Raw genomic sequence first — 22,287 nt, forward strand, 5'->3', positions numbered from 1 at the left:
ACAGTGAGGCCCAATTCAATTGGTTCCATAGTACAACAAAATTAGTCAGAGGTTTTTGTGTCTCTGAAATATTTGAAAGTAAAACGCTAAGCAAGATAGTTTCTTTGGCTAAGTATGCCAGCCTTCTACATCTTCTATAAGTTCCTAGCAAAATATGTAAGCTGGTAACAAAATATAAATTGTGTTTAGATATATGTATATCATAGCTAGTTGTATATAAAAACAATTTAAGTTCCGTACCTAGGGTATAACTAGGCTATAACTGTTAAAATTTAAATTTATATATCAAAACCTTTGTCGCATGTAAGCACGGAACCCTACTTCTACACATAAGCCAAGATAGTGTCGTCTCGTTCTAGCGTTTGGTGCGAGATAGGGACGACATGTTTTGACATATGTATAAAACGGTGAAGTACAAAAGAATGACTATTAATATACAACGATAAAATGCCCATTAATTACTGTACAGCATTATTTTCATATAGTTTTGGTATGGTTATTTTATTATTAAATGAATGAGCCCTGTTTATATACAAACAGAAATACAAACAATAAAAAATGAACTTATTATTATAATACTTTTGGAATGACAATGATCCATTATTTTTTTTATTTTTAATCCTGATCTGTCATAAGAGGAGGGCTTGACATAGTTTTCTTATATACTTTACTAGTATCTAGTTCTGTAGTTTAATTCATTCACATAAAATCATGTCATGTTTAAATTAAGTGTAGATTTATAAATGAGATTCATTATTTAGTTGTTTCAGCGAAAAAAAAAATTCTCACATTGCCAGCGCAATAAATACATTTTCAACGCATTAATTAACTCTATCAATAAAATTTTATATCCGTCTTCACCAAAATCAATATTGAAATGTAAAAATTATTATAAATTACATACATAGAAAATTGTGATGTACTTAAAATTGTATTTTCAGAGATTTTAAGAGTATTTGATTGTGATCACAATATGCAAATTATATCACAAATATATCAGAATCATTCAATTCTATTCTATGAGATTCAATACATACTACGTTTGAGAGGGTATATGGGCATCCCTGTCTAAATAGCGTAGTGCGAAAGTGACAGATTTAAAACTCTCATTAAACGCTACTATATCAGCACCTTAGAGTGGCTAGCATGGTGTTCTTACCACGTTTAATTGGCTTTGAAAACATTATAATTTATGTAAGTTTTGATATTTAATTTTTACGTTTCAGCGTCTTCTCCTTGTCGTCATTTTGTGACGTGTTAAGTAACAAATCAAGAATTATTTAAGATGATTCTAACTGTATATTCTAGAATATTCTGTTCCATCTTCGTAACTTGTTTAAGGTTACAAAATTGTGCCAGCACCAAAGGGAAGTTAACCCTAACGTATACCACATAACGTTTCAACTATGCTCTCTTATAATTTATTGATTTCGTTTAGTTGTATATCAGCTTTGTAATGGTTGATATTGACAAACACTCACGCTAGCAACTCGCAGATATAAGATAAACTTATACAACGATCAGTCGCCCGATTTATCTTAGAGGTTCGTAGATTCGTTGAAGGTCTTACCCTAGAAATGATATCAGTCGATACGTTGGCTCCTAAACCTTAATGCGATTTAATACTATACATTGGCTAAGGTACGGTTTGTGATGAACAGGAGGGACTTTTATATGAGATTCTTTTAAATTATTATTTTGTTTCTTAACGTTTTGACGGTAGTCTATGGGCACACATCGATTTTCTGCGTCTATTTTGTATACCTACAAGGATTTTGTAGGACTTAATCGCCATCCACCATATTTCATTCCGTTTAGTTAACAGTCCACAATATTATTATTATATTTGATTTTCCTTCTTACATTTAGAACTCTCTGTTGTTTTATGGAATTCGTCAAATCATTTAGTAGAATTACTAAAGAAAACATATTTTAAATGTAAATAATTCATTAAAAAAAAATACTTAAAAATGTTTTATCAATGCTAATTCACTTACTTATCAAATGTATATGTTAACGAAAAAAGTTTTGTATTTTAATGACAGTTGTTTTTCTACAGGCATTTCTAACAATTTATATTTTCAACTGATTAGTAAACAGCTTGGAGATTTTCATTTTAAAACGTTAAGAAACAAACTTCTCAGATCTAAAACTGCATTAAAAAGCTTCATAAAGATTTTGCAAAAATCTAAGCCAGAATATTTGGCCTATTCTATGATTATTCGTTCCTACAGCGTCTGTATGTATACCCTGCACATTACAAGCTAAACTAAAGTATAAAGTATGAATTGATTAACCTGAACTATATCGGACTTGAATTGACTTGATTTTTGTTCGGAGTTGCAGAGTAAAATGTAATAGACCAAAAAGTAATAAAAATGTAGTTAAATTTTGATAGGATTACGATTGAATCTCTTTTTATACATATAAAAAAACATAGTTGCTGATGAACAACCCATTTTTTAACCAGAAACTCTGCACAAAAACCGCTACATCAAAAGAAAAAAAGCTTAAATTGAACCGTTTTATAAAATAACATCAACTTACCAATTATAAAGCCAAAAATATAAAAGAGGCTGTGATGGTATTCGCTACAAAATATGAGGTATATTTATAATTATCTCGTTACCTTATCCCTGGAATGAAACACTTTCGGGTCCATCAACGCGTCATTTACAGAAACATTTCAACAATTCAAGACATATCACTTTTCATAGCTTCCACTACAGTACTATAAAAACTGTCATGCTACCGAGTTCGTTCAAGAAAATCGTCTACGTAACGCACCAAAATCACTGAACACATTTATTATCACGCGACGCCGCTTTCCTGTGCGTGACTTCTTTTCTTATCACTTCTGTGGTGGTCCGGGGTGGATTTCAAAATGTCTGGTTGTCCGTGTGACGCTCGAACTTCGTGGTTGAATGTTGAAGTGTGTGAACTTAGAGTTAATGTAGCGTTTCTGTCTGAACCTAACGTCATCGTGGTGGCGTGGGAATTTAACGTGTTATGCCCTGTAGTGTGGTGTGTGTGGTGTGATTGGGAGAGGTGATGTGTGTGGGGGAGGGTTGAAGGGCTGGAGTGGGGGAGGGTATTCGCGGGCTTGCGGAGGGAGCGGTGGCTGCCGTTTCGGGTTAGGGAGTTCATTTGGGGAGTGCCGGGGAGGCCGGGGCGGAGGAGGGCGTTCTTGTAATCCGCTATTAGATGTGTTAGCTCTACCATCTGAAACAACGAATTCGAACGTCTGAATATAGAAGCTCCTGTTTTTTTCAAATTTGTTAAAAAGGATGACTTAATAGAAAAGCAACGTGCATTTAAATTCTGAAAATTCTGAACCCACGAAAGGCCAAGGAAAACCAATTTGCTGCCATGCCTTATCCTCTCTAATATCTTACTCGTATTATGTCCTACTTCTCTCAAAAATGGCTGCGCGAATTTGGATGAAAGATAGGGAGATACCTGGAGTTTTTAAATAACAAACAGCCAATGTGTTAGCTTATGTAATATATAAAGGATATTCTCTTCTCACGATAAAATTAAAAAAAAATTGCTGGCAGGCATTAAATTTTACAAGGGTATTTTTTATACAATGCCCTCTGGTTTTTTTTCTAAATGGATATAAATATAGAGCTGTGCTTTACGAGGCTAACTTACTTTAGGTTTGTTGAGACTGATCAGCATCTTATGAACGGGACTGGCCGCATCGTCTGCGTCTGCGTCGATCAACATCATCAGGTCATCCTGCAAAGAAAAAGTTGTACATAGTATAGACGACACATGCCACTATTGACATATGCAAGCGACAAACGAGTTGTCCAGTTGGCATAGTCAGCAACAGAAGTGGATGATGCGGTTACTGTGCTCAAAATTATCTACACACGACTCTAGTGCTAAGGTAATAAATAATCTACTTCTGCTGCTGATCGTACGACACTTGGTGCGTATAGCCAAGAAATGCTGATTCGAATCTCGCAAATCTTTTTTTTTAAATAAGTTTTTGTTGAGCGAATATACAGCTGATAAAACAGATATATACCTGTAATCCACCGAAGAGACCGATTGAGCTTAGTGCGTAGCGCCCTATGACCGTCATTGACGCTAGCTCTAGCACGGTAACCCCGTCTTCCGACACCGCTAGCCACGCCATCGACAGATCTGGCTGCTTTATCTGTGGACAATGATCAGTATTAGGGTTGCGGGCGGCGCGCAGTTCTCGTTAATGCAGGTCATTCTCAATGGTTCGCGGAACACATGATAGAGGATTTAATATATGGATATAGATAAAATATTGTATGCAAATTTAAATAATTGTTAAAACATACAGTGACCCGATTATAAAATATAACTCTTTTAAGGACCCCTACGATATGATGCATAAAAACTATAAATGGTAAACATACAACTAGCTCTACAACCAGACCGTATACGTTCACGGATCAGTATGCTTAAAAATCTTAAGCACTAACCTAAAAAACTTACCCTGGCACTACGTACATACGCACGTACGCGCCCTTTTAACGCTAATTTGATCACGTTAAATTTACCTCCGACATTCGTTAACCAGGCCCGCCTAATCAGTGATAGCTGCAATACGGAATTGCTTTTCCTTAATTTATAAATTTAACTGAAACTTACACGATGATGAACCAGGCTTTAATTAGACCATATGAAAATACTTATTGCACCTGATTCTATTCTGAACATTACGGAAGATGCCGACCGCATCCATCGGCCAGGTCCGCTCGCCTTCCAATGTTCACAGATTTAATATATAGATACGTACATAAAATATTGTATGCAACTGTACGTAATTAGGCCTTAAAACACTCATGTGACCCTATTATACTCGTGTTTTAAGGACCCCTATTACGATACAGTTGCATAAAATACTATTAATGCGTAAACTACCATACAACTAGCTCTACAACTACTCCAGACCGTATTTTCTTTCACGGATTCGGATGGGACTTAGTGCGGTACCGGTCTTAAAGTACAGAAACCTAAAAAGGACTTACCCTGGCCTGGAAGAGCGTGGCCCCGAAGAAAGGCCACTTCCTCGTACAGTTGAGATATATACGCACGCAGTCGGCCGTACTCCGCCCTTTTAACGCTGTCCATTTGCTACGCAGCTTCTCTTCCACCTCCCTGAAACATTTGTATTGGTTAACCCCCCACATCATCAGTGATACTGCAATACGGCGTAGCTTTTTCCATAAGGTATAATTTTCACTGTACTTACAGTACTAACATTGCACTATTCTGCCAGTGAAAATTAGACCTTATGGAAAAAGCTAGTTACGCCGTATTGCAGTATCACACATCATCATTAGCCGGAAGACGTTCTCGAGAACGCCACAATGAACGACAACTCGCCCCCTGCATCCATCGGTCAATGTCATAGTACCTAGTAATCGCCAACAGCTCGCCTCCAATGAGTTTCACAGAGGCGACATCGCTAATCGTTAGTATACACTTATAGTGTACACTTGACGTTTGACGTTTGCTTGCGATTGGCTCATTTAGTTTTTTAACCAATCACGAGCAAACGTCAAACGTCAAACGGACCTTTCGATACTAACGCCATCTAGCGATATTTCGCCTCTGTGAAAACCCTCATTCGTAATCGTCGATAACAGATATATCTTTTTTTTATGGAATAGAGGGCAAACGAGCGAACGGATCACCTGACGGTAAGCGATTACCGTTGCCCATAAACACCTGCAACACCAGAAGAGTCACAAGTGCGTTGCCGGTATTTTCAGTAGGAGTACGCACTTTTCTTGAAGGCTTGAAGATCATATCGGTCCGGGAATGCCGCAAGCGATAGTTCATTCCAAGGATCTACGTAAATATTTATACTTAGGCAGATTACAATGGGTTTTCTAAGCAAGTTGCACGCTTCATTTGCAAATAAATGTCCAGTTAATGGGTTTTATTTTTCAATAATAACAATTGCCTAGTTTTAATGAACAATACAACAAGATGTTAGATTGGTATCTGGTAGCATAGTGAACAGCTGTATTGCTCTGAGGATGAACTCTGTTTGAGTTCGAAACACGTCAGTGTAGTGTGGTGGTGGTATAGTTGATAGTTGGTTATAGTTGGCAAGGCATTTGTTGCACAGACGTACGAGTACATAGGTAGTTATCATAACGTCGCGTGTGGACAAAGTCATTGTTTACAGTTCATTGATATGGACTTCCACAAAGTAACGCCTGATACTGCACAGGCCTCCTCTCACAATAAGAATCAATAAAAAAGCCGGTCAAGTGCGAGTCGGACTCGCGCACGAAGGGTTCCGTACCATTATCTATACAACGTTTGTTGTAATTATTCATTTTTAAAGCGAATATACGACTAAATATTCTACGGATATTTCAAGCGTCTACCTGTTGCCGTTATTAATATCGAGCAAAAACGGCGAAAAAATCAAAGTCAAAAGTCAGTCAAAAAGGCAGCGAAATCTTATGATTGTTTTTTTGGAGTCTTTTTGTATTTTTTATTTCAAATCCAAATTTTTTACTTTTACGGTCATCCCGTGAAAACCAGATCGAAAATACAAACTGTGACATGGATGCACAGAAAAACCAGAAAAAGAGACCAGCGCTGGGAATCGAACCCAGATCCTCAGCATTCCGTGCTTCGTACCATAACCCAGCGGTCTCTTTTTCTGGTTTTTCTGTGCATCCATGTCTCAGTTTGTATTTTCGATAGCGAAGTCTTAGTAATAACCTTTGGGTACGGAACCCTAAAAATATTAACATTTATTGTTCGTGGCTGTTGGGGCTTGATTCCCTGGGTCTTAGACTTTCGCGCTGCGTGCTGTGCTGTGTGCTAACCTGAGCTCGTCGTTGCTGAGCGCGGCTCTGTACCGGTACGGGTAGAACCGGTGCGCCAGCGGCTGGCTGTGCTGGCTGCTGGCCGCGCTATAGTCTCCCATGTCCAGTTGGGCCATTAGCGCGCCTAGCTCCGCCGCCAACTCGCGGGTCACCGGGAAACGGCCGGCCACCACTGTGGATAAATAAGGGCTTTAGTATACTTGTTGATAACTTATTGGTACCGTTTCTGCCCGGTACCGTTCTCTGCCTTTTCCCAGCTCACGCTTTCCAAATGTTTCATTTGTCAACTCAGGATCTTCTGTGAAACTATTTTGTTTTTTTGCGGGATTTTCATATACCAAACCTAACCTAACCTACTTAAAAGCATAAGAAAATACACTGAGAAAGATTTTTGGTTTCGGAGAAAATTGCGAATTGGAAAATGAACCAGTTGGCAAACAATAATTCTGCGAAAAGGCAGAACCCGGCCCGGTACTTTCACAATATCATCTTACAATGTGTTAAACTGTGGTGATCACTCATAGTTAAATTCCATAAACGGGACTTATCACGGCTAAGCACACATGCAGACATCGTGCTGCTAAGCAGACATGACACCTTACACTTAAGTCTACTCGTGACTACGGCCATTGTAATATGGGCGAAACGTCGAAGTAAATATTACTCGGTTTGTAGCGTGATAAGGCCCGTTTATGTATGCATGTATGTATGTAAATACTTTATTGTACATAAACACAAAAATAAAAGAAAACAACAAAACAAAAGAGTACAAAGGCGAACTTATCCCTAAAAGGGATCTTTTCAAGCTAACCTAAAGCTAACCTGGTTTATGTAATTTAACCACGATATTATCTTTCCACCGCATTTGTGGCATTCAGTACCCAAAATATACTGAGCGGCAAAAATGTGGCCCTCAAATGTATGCAGTAACAGATAATTTTGTATGTAGAATGGCCCAAATTATTGCCGCTGAGTATATATTTCCGTCTATTTTCCGTTGAACTAGGAAACAAAAAGCTTGAAACTATTTGTTGACGGTAAGGTAACTTATAGGTGGCAAACTGTCAAAAGAAATTGTTACTCTAGCTACTCTTTTTTTTAAACGTTGGCTTACCTTGCTGATTGACCTGGTAACATAGCAGAAGTCTCTCTTTGTCTGTCTCAGTCCGGACGGAGCTCTTGAAATAGAGCCGGTTCCGGTAAGTCAGTCGGATGACGCGAGAGTTCTCGAATTTTCCAGAGCCTTTTTCTCGCAACGCCGTCTCCCATTTCGATATAACATCGCATAGCTGAAATTTAAAATTAATGTAAGCAATCAAGTTTTCAAAAAATGTATCTAAACTTATGTGCATGGGTCGGACAAAAAGTGCGGATGACGTAAAAATGACGTAATCTTGCACACAAGATGATGTTTTATTTAAAATTCCGTGTGACATGTAGTAACAAAGTAGCATGAATGAAGTAACAAAATAATCGTAAATAAATCAATAGAATTCAGTGAATAAAATAAATTTCATATCGTTTAATAAAGAGGTTGATAAATGATAAGTGATAATTGTTTATGAAAATCAAAAATACTATTTGAAATCATCCTATAAGTGGTTTGACGTCATCGGCACTTTTTGTCCGACCCCTGCTTATGTGTATTATGTGTAAAAACTCAATCGCTAATCCCTCTGGAGGGTTCGCTAATGTTTCGCAACTAACGTTTGGCAACATAATTAATTTTGCAACTTTTTATTTAGCAACTGTTTAATATTTCTGAAACTGTCAATACTCCAGGGTTTTTTATAAAACTAACCTAACCTGCTAGCCTAAATGGTTCTACACGATGGCTCTGATATATAAATCCTGAAATATTTACAGTTTTAGAGTTTGCGAAATTAATGGATACCCTTATAGCTCACCCGAGTAAAAACGCGGGTAAACGCTAGTAGGTATTACCTTCTTATCCGGTTTGATGTGATGTTCGAGATCCTTCTCTATAGGGTCGTCGCTGAACAGCGCAAACCCTGACGCGAGCGCTTCCCTGCAGCCCAGCTCCGTGCTGAGGGTCGACAGGAACTCTTCTACCGTCGTGGAACCGTCGAAACTTATGACCTGATACAACAAGAAAACAATCAGGCATCTTTTCAAAGTAAACACAAATTTTCTCTTAAATAACTTAGAAGTGTGATTGGGCAGGACTGTCTGTTCGATGCATTCGGATCGCTGGGCCAAAAGCATCACTGTTTGGGTTCCAAGTGACGGGCACCGGAGCAGAGGTAGGCCTGAAAGGAGGTGGCGGTATGATTTGGAACGATTCCAGCCGGACAGGCGACATGTTGCCGAAGCCAGAGACGAGTGGAAGGAGAAAGGGGAGCTCTTTGCCCAGCAGAGGGACCTCGTTAAAAAAAACTTAACGTGACACAAAACGAATGACATAAATCATCAATATCTGTCGAAAAATAAGTAAGATACGTGTACGAGCGAATGAAGTTTGCATTCAATCCTGTTTTAGAAAAAATAAATTAAACATGAATTTTCTATGGTGGTCGTGTCATCAGGCGGATCATCCATATCTTCGTAATTTTAAAGATATTTGAAAAAATCTTTCATATAGATCATTTTGAAAAGCTTGACACTCCCTATTATAAACACAGTATCGCATTACCGTTCTCCATTACACGAAGCCTTCTCACCTGGTACGTATTGTTGAGCATATGCACCGGTATGGCGTGAGGCAGACAGTGGTGGTACGGATTCTTGAGCAATATCGACAGCACCTCCATGCGGGAAGGCTTGTCTTCGCGTCCGCCGTTGCGGATGGTACGTTCGAGTGCGCGGGAGCAGTACGCCGCGTATTTACCGCACTCCGTCCTGGAATAGGTTTGGTTTGAGAAAGGTGCGTATGATGCAGACTAAGCTAACACAGGGTAGTGTCGGGGAGCGTCATGGTTGAATGTCTGCGATTCTATGTCGCTCCCCTAACGGCAGAGTAGACAATCGTAGATGTGTTTTTAGTGGATATAAAGTGAGAGAGCCCTACATAACGTACGCGTAAAGCATTTTTACATCGCAAATAGCGAATCGATTGACACTTTATTTATTAAAATCGGATGAGAATTCTAAATATACCTACGTAAATACAAACATACATAGACTGCTAAAATCATTACTCTTCCTTTTAGCTTTGAAATAGAAATAAAATAGAAATAGAAAACGTTTATTCGCATTTCGCAAATTACATAAGTACACAAAATAAAACAAGTATAAAGTAAATATTAATGACAGTATTTGCGAAATCGCGAAACGGTCTCAGCTCAGCATAGTGCTGGCCGTAGAGGCCAACGCTGGTCTTCCGCTGAGACCGCTTGGCGACTTCACGGAAGGCGACATAAATTCAAAACAGTAAATCTAAAAAGAAACAAATAGAAAGCAATATAATTTAAATAAAAGCTTTGCTGTAGTTGAGTAAAAAAAAAGGTAAAGTAGTGTCAAAATATATAGAACTGTCATTCATAAATCATAACCCAGGGTTAACAATTTGAATTTAGACCGGGCAAGCAGCTCTTATAAAACTTACAACAGACTATCGGACGCACGGCAGACTGATAGCCAAAGTCAGGAGTTGCCAGCCTCGTACGAAGCTGTACATTGGCGGGTGGCTTTTATTTTCACGCAGTGGCTATTTTCGCACTATCTACTTACTTGGAGTCCGCGTGCCGGCTAAGATGTAGCTTGAGATACCACAGCAGCCTGTTGTTACGCGGCACGAACAGACTGACGGCCAGTGCCAGCAGTTGCCAGCCTTGGACGAAGCTGTACGTCGGCGGGTTGCTTTTGCAGTCCACTGGGAGAAGCGGCGCCTGGAAGATTCCGGGGGTGCGATAGGATAAATGCAATGACAATAGTATCAAAATCTCGCTGCCATTGGTGCCATAAATCATGCGACTGTAAGGTAACAGCTGTCAATTTATTACAGGTATAAATTACTTAATTGACGTTAGAATTTACAGTCAGATAGCATACTATTAGTTACTTAGTAGCTAGAACATACTGATACTTTTTTTAAACTTCTCGCAAACACAAGGCGTCGTGGCAAACACGCTCCTTACTGTCAAGATCGAATTATAATCATGTTTTGCTTTTTAAGGAACCAGGATCTTAATGACAGTCAGTATGTGATAGATGCAGGAGTTTCGATTCTAATAGTCTCTATTCTAGTCTTACTGGTTACTTTGAAAAGTATTAACCCTTTCACTGCGCACCGTTCATTAGTTCAATCAAATACGCTTTTTAATACCGCAATTAAAAACTAATTCAATGGAACGGAAACGAGAACGTGTCACAACGAGAAGATTAATATTTTCAGGAATTAAAATCTTCTCGCTTTTCTCATATTGAAGTGGGTTGAACTTACAGAATAAGACGATTATTTTATTGGCTTCTTAATAATACATCTTCCTATGAAACTCCCCATGGCACTATGAACAATTAATTGTCATAATGAATGCTAATGTGTATATATCAATCCCGTTGCCCGTCCAATTAATTAAAATACAATCCTAAGTACAGTCCTAAAAGTACACACTTTTGAAAACTACATTGCAGCGCTATCTATTGTATTACGCAAAACTATGTAACAGCGCCATCTACCCTTATACCCCGGTACTACGTTTACCTGTATCGAGCTCGGCGAGCCGGCGGCGTGCGGTGGCGCGTCGCTTTTGCTGTCGCCGCCGACAGAGGCGCCAGTGTCGCACGTGAACAGCGATTGTGTCGCGCAAAGTAGCAGTTGCTGTACAAATGAAATGTTGGCGGTTCTATGGGGTACTCTACTGGGTATGTTACTTGCTTTTTAAAATGGAGGTATCTTTATGACGTGTATATTGAAGTTGGAATCAATTTCCATTTTTTTCTGTAGGTTTCAAACACAAGGACGGTAAAGTAAGGACGGTTTCAGTATTTAGTGTTTTTATACATTATACACGTGAATTAAATGAATCCATGAATTTATAATTCTTATTAAAATTTTCATGGAAATAAATAATGACAAGTAAATAAAAACAGGTTACTGTGTAAGTATATTCTTTTCACGTAAGTTGGTACAAGTGACAGTCCTAAACCGATTTTAATGTTACTTTCCGTTGAAAGATGTCACTTCAATGCAGTTGTATTTTTACGCGTCACACCTTAAAACCAAGGGACCATTTTTTTAATACAACTATATTATTTCCTGTACATGTGAATAAGTGCCAGTGCGTTATACAATTGTGAAGGTATTGTGCTTCCCAGACCAGATTTTTAGCTTATTCACCCAGTGAATATTTACACGTGTTCTGCCTGAAGTATAAGTGGTTTACATTAACAGTGAGCTAGAGGAAATATATAATTTTAATGCCAACATTAACAACTAACCCTCACTATTCTGCCCTCCTAAGCCAAAAGGAGCTATCTAAAAAAAACACTTGAGTTATTTATACTATTGTGTAGCTTAAAAAATTCTGCATCACATGATGTAAATGACAGAAAAGCGTTTTTTTTTTACATAGCGCCTTTCGGCTTAGGAGGGCAGTATTGTTCCTCTAGTTGTCGGATTGACTTGAAATTCGGTATTCGGGTACCGCAGACAGTAAAAGTACCTACAGGCCACGATTATAATCTACTATTAATTAGTGTCACCTGTCCCGATGTTTGTCTGTAATCAAATCTTGCAAGTTAAATTCGACCAACTTCCAGTAGTCGGATTGTCTTGAAATTTGGCATACTTATGTAAATTGTGTGACAATTACTGACAATACAATAATCTGGTAGTGACATCCTGGTAGTCCGGCCAGGATCGTCTCCGCAGGACGGAACTCTTCAACGGTTAATGGCGTCGACTTGAAATTTGGTACGCAAATGTAGTTTGGGTGGCAATGGAAGTACAGTCAACAAAAAGTAGGTACAGCAAAAAAGCTTTTTTACCAAAAACTCATTTTGTTCGTTTGTTAATACTCTTTATTGTACAAAAAGTATTAAGATTGGGCCTTGGGAAAGATGCTCTGCTAACACTGGACATTGATATACATCTACAAATTTGTACAGAACTCTCAGCGCGAAAGTCCGACTCGCACTTAGCGGGTTTACAAACTTGAAATTGTTATTTTTTATTTTACATGATTTATGTACCCTGGCACCTCCACCACCGCATTGTCTTTGTATTCGATTAATCATGAGTAGGTAAATAGTGAGTAAACATGACGTAAACTCATAGCGATTCCAATGTTAATGTTTAATGTGGCATTAAAATTAAATGGTCCCTCTCACAACTGATATTTAGTGCTAGCACAGTATGTCCATAGATGAATAACACAAAAGTTAGGGATCACACAATGGATTTTAAGCGAGACGGTGAGATAGATATTTAAATTGCACTATAATTATACAAAATGCTTTTCTTAATTTCCGTTAACTTTGACAGACGGCTCATTTAATTGTAACTACCTGGTTATTAACTTTTTTCTAATGAAGTGGTGTAAAAATCATGGTTTAATTTTAAAGTAGTGTTAGCAGTAACAAATCCAGTTCATAAACTATTGAACTGAATCTGACACTTTTTACAAGTTGACTTAAGAAATAGGGACATATGTAAAGTCTTTGTGTATTCATGATTCATGATATAAAGAGAATAATAATCAAAGTACAAAGGCAAATGATTAAAATACTTCATTTCTTTATTCTATGTAAGTGTTACACTATTTCATAGACATACTATGCAATTACACTATACAAATGAATACTTACCGTGCTCACAGGAATATGGTCTCTAAATATGATTATAAGGTACATATAGATATAGTCCTCTAGGCAATAAGAAGGAGTCTAATAACGTACAACGTCAACCTTTCATAACAAAGGAAGATCTAGTGCGAAGGGGCCATGACAGAATGAATGACAACAAACAACATTCCCTATATCTAAGGAGGGGGTAACATTCTTGGAGAAAGTAAAAAAAACTGGGGGAAAATTTACACCAACATTCCATTTGAAAGTTTGCAACAGCGGAAACATATCGCTTTCACTGCGCTGGCAACACTCGACCCACAGACTGTTTTGTCTATGACACGATCTACCAGTTGCCAGCACTCAACGATCAAGTTGGAATACAACTTTACTAACAATTCTAACCAAATTTCGCATGTTTCAAGAAGCCAATAAAATAATCACGTCCACAATTCCAAATTGATCAACCACGAGACTTGAAGCTTTATTATTTACATTTTTAATAGCAACACACAAAGCTGACGCTATAGTTAATGGCTTGTTAGTGTATATTCACAATTTATGAATGCAACGAAAAGTTAGTTCTTTTTTCGAAGCTTTTAAAAAATGCGCTTGTTTTTTCTACAGTTTTTATTGACTGCCAGTGTGAAGCGCGTTTAAGAAAAAAGTTTAAAGTTCAAATCTACAGAGTGTGTTAATGCCAAAATTAAAACACCAATGTTTGGGTGAAAGAGATGATGATATGAGAGAAGCGCTGAAGCGTCGCCGTAATAAGCCTTTGCAAATATAAAGCTATGTTTAGAAGACTTATAAACAGTATTCATTTTTGTGAATAAACTTATTACTGTTCAAATTGTTAAATAAATACTAGATGAATACTGTTCATAGTTTAGGTATCCTATGGAAGCTTATTTTTTGTCTATTTAATCATTTATTATTTATTTTCCCGATATTTATTTAAAGCCATGCCCATATTAACGTTTATATTGTAAACACACAAACAAGTTTAATTCATTATAATTAAACTTATTTATATGAAACAGCAAATCAAAATTAAAATCTATGCAGTGCTTAAGTATAAAAATTCTTATTTATTTTTCAAAATTAGTCAACGATTTACTACATATTAATAATAAAAATACACATTTAGAAACTTAAGCACTTCATAATTTGAACAACAGAACAACAAAAAACTTGATAGTAAGAGCGGTAAATGGTTTTTTTTTTCTATAAAATCACATAAGAACTATAGATTTTATTAAAACATTTCGAAATTCTCAAACATACCCATAGGACTCATGATGTTCTGGAAACCAGTAGTCGTATTGTCTAACGCTCTGACGTTCGCGATCGCGTTCAGCATCTCTTTCTATCCTCGTCTTATACCGTGTGACAGAAAGAAGTGGTGAGAGCGATTATGATAGGGTGTGTTAGACAATAAGGCTCGAGTTTTTTTTTAACTAAACAGCGATTGTCCTCTATCTTATTTGATGGTTAGTGCAAATGATACCAAATACATCTTTGTCAAACAGTTAGATTAAGGGGCTGTTTCACCATCCATTGATTAGTGTTGACTGGCGGTTAGGTGTGATGCCGTCTCTATTTGTTTTGTTCGAATAGACGGAGACGGCATCACATTTAACCGTCGGTTAACGCTAATCAATGGATGGTGATACAGCCCCTATGTATCGCGAAAAACGTCACTTCTTCAAAAATCTGCCGCGGTCAAGACAGTGAGAAATCACGATAAAACCCCATAAAGGTCTCTACCTATTACGACGTATCATACCATGATCGTAATAGCAACGAGTCAGGAAAAAGTATATACTTTGTATCGAAAAGTACGAGACTAAGCCCACTAGCACGTTTTGTAAGCGGTCGCCGTCGCGTGTCATGTACAAACATCGGTATCAACGTTCGAATTTTGTGGCATTCGGTAAGGGTAGCAAAATAAATAAAAACATTCGAATATTTGAATACTAACGTTAATTTACTTTTTGTTTTTACACTCAATTATACTGCGGTAAACTCTACATATATTAAACGAGGTTTATCTACACCCAGCATGACGACATGGGGGGGGGCGCACGCACGCATGATAGAGGATTTAATATATGGATATAGATTAAGTATTGTATGAAACTGTACGTAATTAGGCCTTAAAACACTCATGTGACCCTATCAACCCACACTCGTGTTTTAAGGACCACTATTACGATACAGTTGCATAAAATACTATTATATTCTAAGTACGTCATAAAACCTTAATACTCAATTCGCATTCGAAAATAATACATTATGCTAAATTTCCCAACGAATGCCAATTTAACTGTAAAGTCAAATAATAGTTTATCAAAACCTCAGTCAGTGTGGATATAATCTAAGGTCATTTAAAATGGATATAATCTTGCGTCAGAGATTGACAGCAAAATCCATGGAACAAATTTTAGTAATCTATACTAACCTTTAAAAAAAATTTTAGAGTCCTTTTTTATTTATACAAAATAAAGGTTAAAAATACTAAGTGTAATTGTTTTTATTTTTATGCCGACCATAAATTGCCATGAAATTTGAACGTTGATACCGATGTTTAGTCATGTATTAGTTTGACATTCCTGATACGTTTCTAATACGGTCATAGCACGATACGGTGTAGTGGTTGGACCTTGAGCATATGCACCAGCTAAAAACCGATTGTACACCATTCACCGCCCCCACGCGAGCAAATAAAAACCAACTTACATTCTTAAGCTTTGCAGCTTTAACGTTTAGCTTGGCGTTGCGTCTGACACTCAGCGGCGTTACCTGTACGCCGTGCTTGGTATGCGTGTGCGGCGCTGTCTGTTTGGCCAGGCAGGAGACGAGCTCGTCCTGCAGTTCGGTAACCTCCAGGCACTGTTGGAGAGCGTTCTGAGCGAGAACTACGTGGTAATCTATGCCCGCGTGTTCGACAGCTACCGACATGAACAGTTGGACGCACTGGAATCAGAAATGCGGGTCGATGTTAGAATTTGATTATGAATTAGCAAGGTCCGTTTTTATCCAATTGTTTCCACCATCTTATAGAATACTCAATCAATCAGGCCTTCGCGTCTATTTCAGACGAATTTTGACGTGTTGCCTGTGCACAGCGTCTTTGATGGCTGACTAGATCGACGTGAGAGCGACATGTTCATCCACAGGCCTGACAAGAGAAGCTTGCGGAATATTTTTGCCAAGCAAGTGATGAAGGGCAGATCCAGGGGGGGCATGGAGGTCGAGAATGTTTTATTTGCGAAAAATAAACGTTGTTATTCTCACTTTGAAAAGTTTAAGCGCTTCTGATTGGAGTGCCTCGGACGTTAGCGACGTAAGTGGCGACGTAATGTGCTCTTTGCTGTACAAGAGAGTCGGATGCCTCCATAGCACGCAATCTGGAAATAAGTTATAGTAGTTTATGTGAATGTTACATAATGAGAAACAGTAAAATACGAGTGTGGGTCTATGAAACGGGCCGATAGGAGAGTTGCTTTATCTTCACACATACATACTATAAACAAAACAAATTAATCAAAGTAAACATCAAAAATGTCGGTAAATGAAAACTTTTCTGCCTCATATCATGCAACCGTAGTGTTTTTTTTTTAATTCAGAGAAAAGCTAGACGCAGCCCCATGCAGCATACCTTTACTTAGCTTGCATTGTGTCCCACTGCTGGGCAAAAGCCTCCCCTTGCTTCCACTCGTCCCTATTTTTGGCCGAAACATAGCATACGTAGCCTAAAAACAGCTGACTAGCTGGGGTCTCCATCCATCTCCATCAACTTCTGCACCAGCTGCTCGAAGCGCGAGCCCTGGCAAAGACCGGCCTAGACCACCATCAGTTGGCAGACCCACGAGTCCTATATCCCTAAAGCACTGCTGCCTTATGGCACCGCGGGCGGCGAGTATGCAACATAATTATAGACACAGCTGACTCACTGGGGTCTCCATCCGTCTCCATAAGCTTCTGAACGAGCTGCTCGAAGTGCGAGCCCTGGCCCAGACCGGCGCCCGAGACCACCGTCAGCTGGTAGAGCCACGAGTCCTTATCTGCTTTGCTCTCGAACAGGAGGTATGTTGGACCCTGGAAGAGAATCAAATAAAAAATATTAAAATCTGACTCCCACTATAAATGGAGAATGGATGAAAATTTTAGAAACGCTTGAATTTTTTTTATCGATAGGAATAACCTTTCTAATTAACAGAAAAAAATTACAGATTTTTAGGCAGCATTAATTAATTAAAAAAAATAAAGTTTTCTTAACCGCCAATTACGACAGTCCGGTTGGTTATGGGTTGTTCCATAGTGCAGAATAAAAAACATTAATTCTTTGCAATGCATAAATGCAGATTTTCGTGTCAATACCACAATAAGTGCCAAAATCAAGTTCAAAAAATCCGTAACTTACATAGATACAGGTAACGCTAATAAATAGCACATCCATACTAATATTCTACATGCGAACGTGTGTCTGTCTGTTCGCTGCCTCTTTATGCGTAAAACGCTAAATCGATTTAAATTAAATTTGGTAATGAGATGAGATGAGATCCTGAGAAGGACATAGGATAGTTTTATTGCGAAAATTGCATAGTTCCCGTGGAATACAGATACAAAGTTTTTTTAGACGGACAGTCGGGAGCGAATGCCAATATGTTCGTCAATAAAGATTCATCATCCTTGATGGTTTCTTCCTAAGCCGCATATTCGCATATATTATAATCCGTTGACTTCTCGTCCATTACATATATCTCTATCTAGATGTAGACAACCGGATGGCCAAGTGGTTAGAGAACTGGACTACGAAGCTTGAGGTCCCGGGTTCGATTACCAGCCGGGGCAGATATTTATGTGAATAACACGAATGTTTGTTCTCGGTTCTTAAATGTTTAATAATGTATTTAAGTGGGTATGTATTTAGCCACATACACAGCATGTATTTTTATACTATGTTTTATTTCCGGTAGTTAGTGAAGTGTTTTAATAAGTCATATTGCATTGTTTTAGATAATAAAAAAGTAGTTATTATTTTTCTTACAAAATTAAGGAGCACGCGATGTATCATACGGATACTGCTTGAGCTATTTCAAAACGTCGCATTTGTTGACGTGAAGCTGTCATTTAGGTTGTCTCCGTCCAAATTATTGTACGATTAGATTGCGATCCAAAATATTTAAACGTTAATTACGCTGGCATTAATTTTAAACACGGTTATTTTGATATTGGTGCCAAGCACTTAAGATCTTCGTCTGGTTACAGTTTGAGGTGTATCAAAAATACAGCGCTGTAAAATACGTTTATGCGTTGCCTAGTATCCATAGTATAAACTTTGCTTATGTTTGTGTCTTTGGTTTTGGTGTCAATTTTACAGCGCATTGGTGTCTAACTGTAATGCCGTATTTTTTTTGTTACATAATAAGTAATTTTGTGATGGTAGTACGAGATTGTACTGACCCCTGCGACATGGTGCTGCGGGTAAATGGCGACGGTGAGATGATTCCGCGCATCATCGTTCTTCTCTTCGGAGTCCGAGTCCGACACGTGCTCCACGTCCTCAACTCTCGCGTCGCGCATGTTGATCTGGCCAGTTGGGTTCTGGAAACATTAATGAAAGAACTTTAGAAATTATAGTTAGTGAGTACGTTAACTGTGTGAGAGATAGAAAAAGAGAGGGATTAACACATAAAATCGAAACTTGAATTAATATCAAAATTCTAGTAACACCCATTTACTCGTACCTATACTACTTGATTAGAAAAAAAAAACATTTTTACTATACCTTGACAAGTCAAACTGTCAAGTTCAAGAGTTGAAGACTGTCAATTGTGTTTTGTTTCTTTAATTTTGTACCATCAGCAAAATATGTGGTCTACCACCCTAAAGTTGATAATCGTTTGCATTTCATAAAACAAAAATGCCAATAGACGTGTCTGTCAACTCGAAAGTTCGACTTTAGCGATATATGTATTCATTTGATAGGAACTTGTTTAAAAATTGATAGACCACTTATTTGGCTGATGGTACAACAAAGAGTTTGTAATTAATTGGGATGTTGACTCCACCAATCAACTGACTTACTTTTTATGAGTTTTAATGGAAATAGCAACTTATGACGTCACTTGTTCGCACACTCAATCAACTAACTAGTTATTGGTTTAAAGCAACAAAAATCTAATTTTGCAGTTAATCGAAAATTAATCTGGTTTTCAGTGCTAAAATAAAGCGTTTTTGTACTGGAGTCGTGTCTTCAAATTATTTCTTAATGGTGTCAACATCCCTATTGTAACGGATAACTCACGTCTTAAATCAAGTTTAGCTCGACATGTTTCGGGCTATATCATTTAATATGAGTGAGTCTCAAGGTAGTTTCCTTGACAAGTTACGACGTGACACTCAATAGAACCCTGTCGCAAGGAGCCTCTGCCTTTATGAAGATTTTAGCGATATTTTGCCTGTCAAAAAACCGTCAGTGTCGCAAACGCTGACTGCAACAGGGTGCTACCAAGTGTCACATACGAACTTGTTCAAGGATTTTGAACATGAAACTACCGTGAGACTCGCTCATATTAAATGTGTAAGGGATAACTCACGTCACGTCACGTCTAACTTACGTCTTAGTGTGCTGGCTACGAAATAGCCCGAAACATGTCGAGCCTATACTCGATTAAGACGTAAGTTATCCGTTGCAAATCATTTAATATTTGTTCAAGGATTATAAATTATTGTTTTATTTACTAACCTGGTCTCCCGGCGACTTGAAGTACAGGAACATCTTGCCAATAAGCACGCACCAGCTCTTCTTGGCGTTGCCCGTTCTTTGACTTTGGTCAGCCAGCCCTGGATCGTCGGCTTATTGTCTTTCTTTGGCTGAGGAGGAGTTTCGTCGCGTTGCGTCTTTGGACGTTCTACAAGGACACAAAAACACATCTTAGTTGCATATACATCAACTAGCTTTTGGCCGCGACTGCATCCGCGTGGATCGCGCGCTGTTCCTCGGGAACTGTGCATTTTTCCAGGATAAAAAGTAACCTGTGTCACTCTCTGGCCCATAAACTATATTTTTGCCAAAAATAACGTCGATCCATCGCTCCGTTCCGGCGTGAAAGACGGACAAACATAGAAACACACAAAAACACACATCCTTCTTTCCTACTAATATTATAAATACGAAAGTTTGTCAGAGATGAGTGAGTATGTTTGTTACACATTCACGCTGAAATGGCTGGAGGGATTTGGATGAAATTTGGTATGTAGATAGCTGGGCATCAGGAATAAAACATAGGCTACTTTGTATTCTGATATTCCCACGGGATAGGGATAAAATCTCGAAACAACAATAGCTGGGCTTAGAGTAATGAAAATTGACATGATTGTTTTTAATATAATATCAATGTAAATCACGGTTAAATCGGAATTCTCACGGGAATTAAAAAAAACACCGAATTTCAATTCAGCTGCTGGATCTAATGATTTACGTGCTGCGAAACGCGCGTAAACACTAGTTACGCGGGGTTTAATATATTAGTATCCAAGGATAAAAAACATGGAAAGATGTGGCCTAGTGGTTGGATGGATGGCCTCTCAAGCAGAGGGTCGTCGGTTAAAATGCACCTGAGTTTTTCGAAATTCATGTGCGAAATTACATTTGAAATTTACCACGAGCTTTACGGTGAAGGAAAACATCGTGAGGACCCCTGCATAACCTGCGTAGCAATTCAATAGTGTGTGTAAAGTTCCCAATCCGCACCGGGCTCGCGTGGGGACTATGACCCAAGCCTGAGAGGAGGATTATGTTACAATCGCTGCGGGCGTTTAGTGGAACCTTACCTGTAACACCCTTATCCAGTCCTCCATAGTGGCGTTACTATCGGCCGTGAGATAGTAAGTCCGGCTGCCGGTAAAGATCTCGAAGGTGGCCGCGCCCTCGTTCCGCGATATCTTGCAGGCCTCGCCCAGCCCGATCTGGCCTTGGGGCTTGCGGGCCACCTCGGATTGGGACTTCCAGTAGGACAGCGTACCGTTTTTGAGGACGAACCTGAGAAAATATTACAATTGTTACTTTTCTTTTAATTAATACTAATTTCGAATGACTATGCAAAGTAAACAGCAGTTCAGGACCATACAAGAGGTTTTCAATAAAGTCATTTAATTTTATATTTGTACTTCCGAATTCTAACAAATCAACAAAAAAAAATGTTTCTATCTTGGACTATACTTCCCCCACTTTGTACTATTCAAAATTCAAGAAAATCAATCAGATCAAACAATCCCTCAGACAACCATGGACAAAATAATGATGATAATTAATAAACGGTCGTCATGGGATTAGCATGTCTTTAAACTGTCTCCATCACTACACCCGTTCTAATGTCTGACTAAAGTGTCTACCATTCCGGCAGGTCTTGAGCTTCCCCCCCAGCTCGGCAAGATGGCCGCTCTTCTCCGATACTCCGACGCGACACGATGTCACGTTTTATGTGACGATCGACGGTTATTGAACGTCAGCGAATGCCAATTTACAGAAGTTTATCATTCTTAATTTAGTGTACAGTGGGGGTAGGAAAACCTTCGTCAGTTATTAAATTGATTCCTATAGAAAGTCATAGACTTTAGTACGTTTTGAAACCAAGTACTAAGTAGACAAGTGCATATCAAATTATAGTTACTTGGACATGATAACAAG

At 38.4% G+C, this 22,287-nt stretch overlaps 1 protein-coding gene across 1 annotated transcript in view; it reads right to left on the bottom strand.

The window, feature by feature from the left end:
* Positions 1 to 2,424: 2,424 nt before the first annotated feature.
* Positions 2,425 to 22,287, bottom strand: part of LOC141429566 (uncharacterized protein CG43867) — a 360,339-nt gene continuing 340,476 nt past the window's right edge. Inside the window, exons 21-29 of the mRNA XM_074089932.1 lie at positions 10,530 to 10,687; positions 9,521 to 9,698; positions 8,784 to 8,939; positions 7,954 to 8,128; positions 6,840 to 7,011; positions 5,016 to 5,145; positions 4,037 to 4,168; positions 3,655 to 3,741; positions 2,425 to 3,222 (exon numbers count right to left, since the gene is read on the bottom strand). Of these exons, the coding sequence (XP_073946033.1) occupies positions 2,812 to 3,222; positions 3,655 to 3,741; positions 4,037 to 4,168; positions 5,016 to 5,145; positions 6,840 to 7,011; positions 7,954 to 8,128; positions 8,784 to 8,939; positions 9,521 to 9,698; positions 10,530 to 10,687 (1,599 nt within the window). The 3' untranslated portion in view covers positions 2,425 to 2,811. The remainder of the gene's footprint in view (positions 3,223 to 3,654; positions 3,742 to 4,036; positions 4,169 to 5,015; positions 5,146 to 6,839; positions 7,012 to 7,953; positions 8,129 to 8,783; positions 8,940 to 9,520; positions 9,699 to 10,529; positions 10,688 to 22,287) is intronic.

The sequence above is a fragment of the Choristoneura fumiferana genome, chromosome 7 (assembly GCF_025370935.1).
Source record: "Choristoneura fumiferana chromosome 7, NRCan_CFum_1, whole genome shotgun sequence".
Lineage (NCBI taxonomy): Eukaryota > Metazoa > Arthropoda > Insecta > Lepidoptera > Tortricidae > Choristoneura > Choristoneura fumiferana.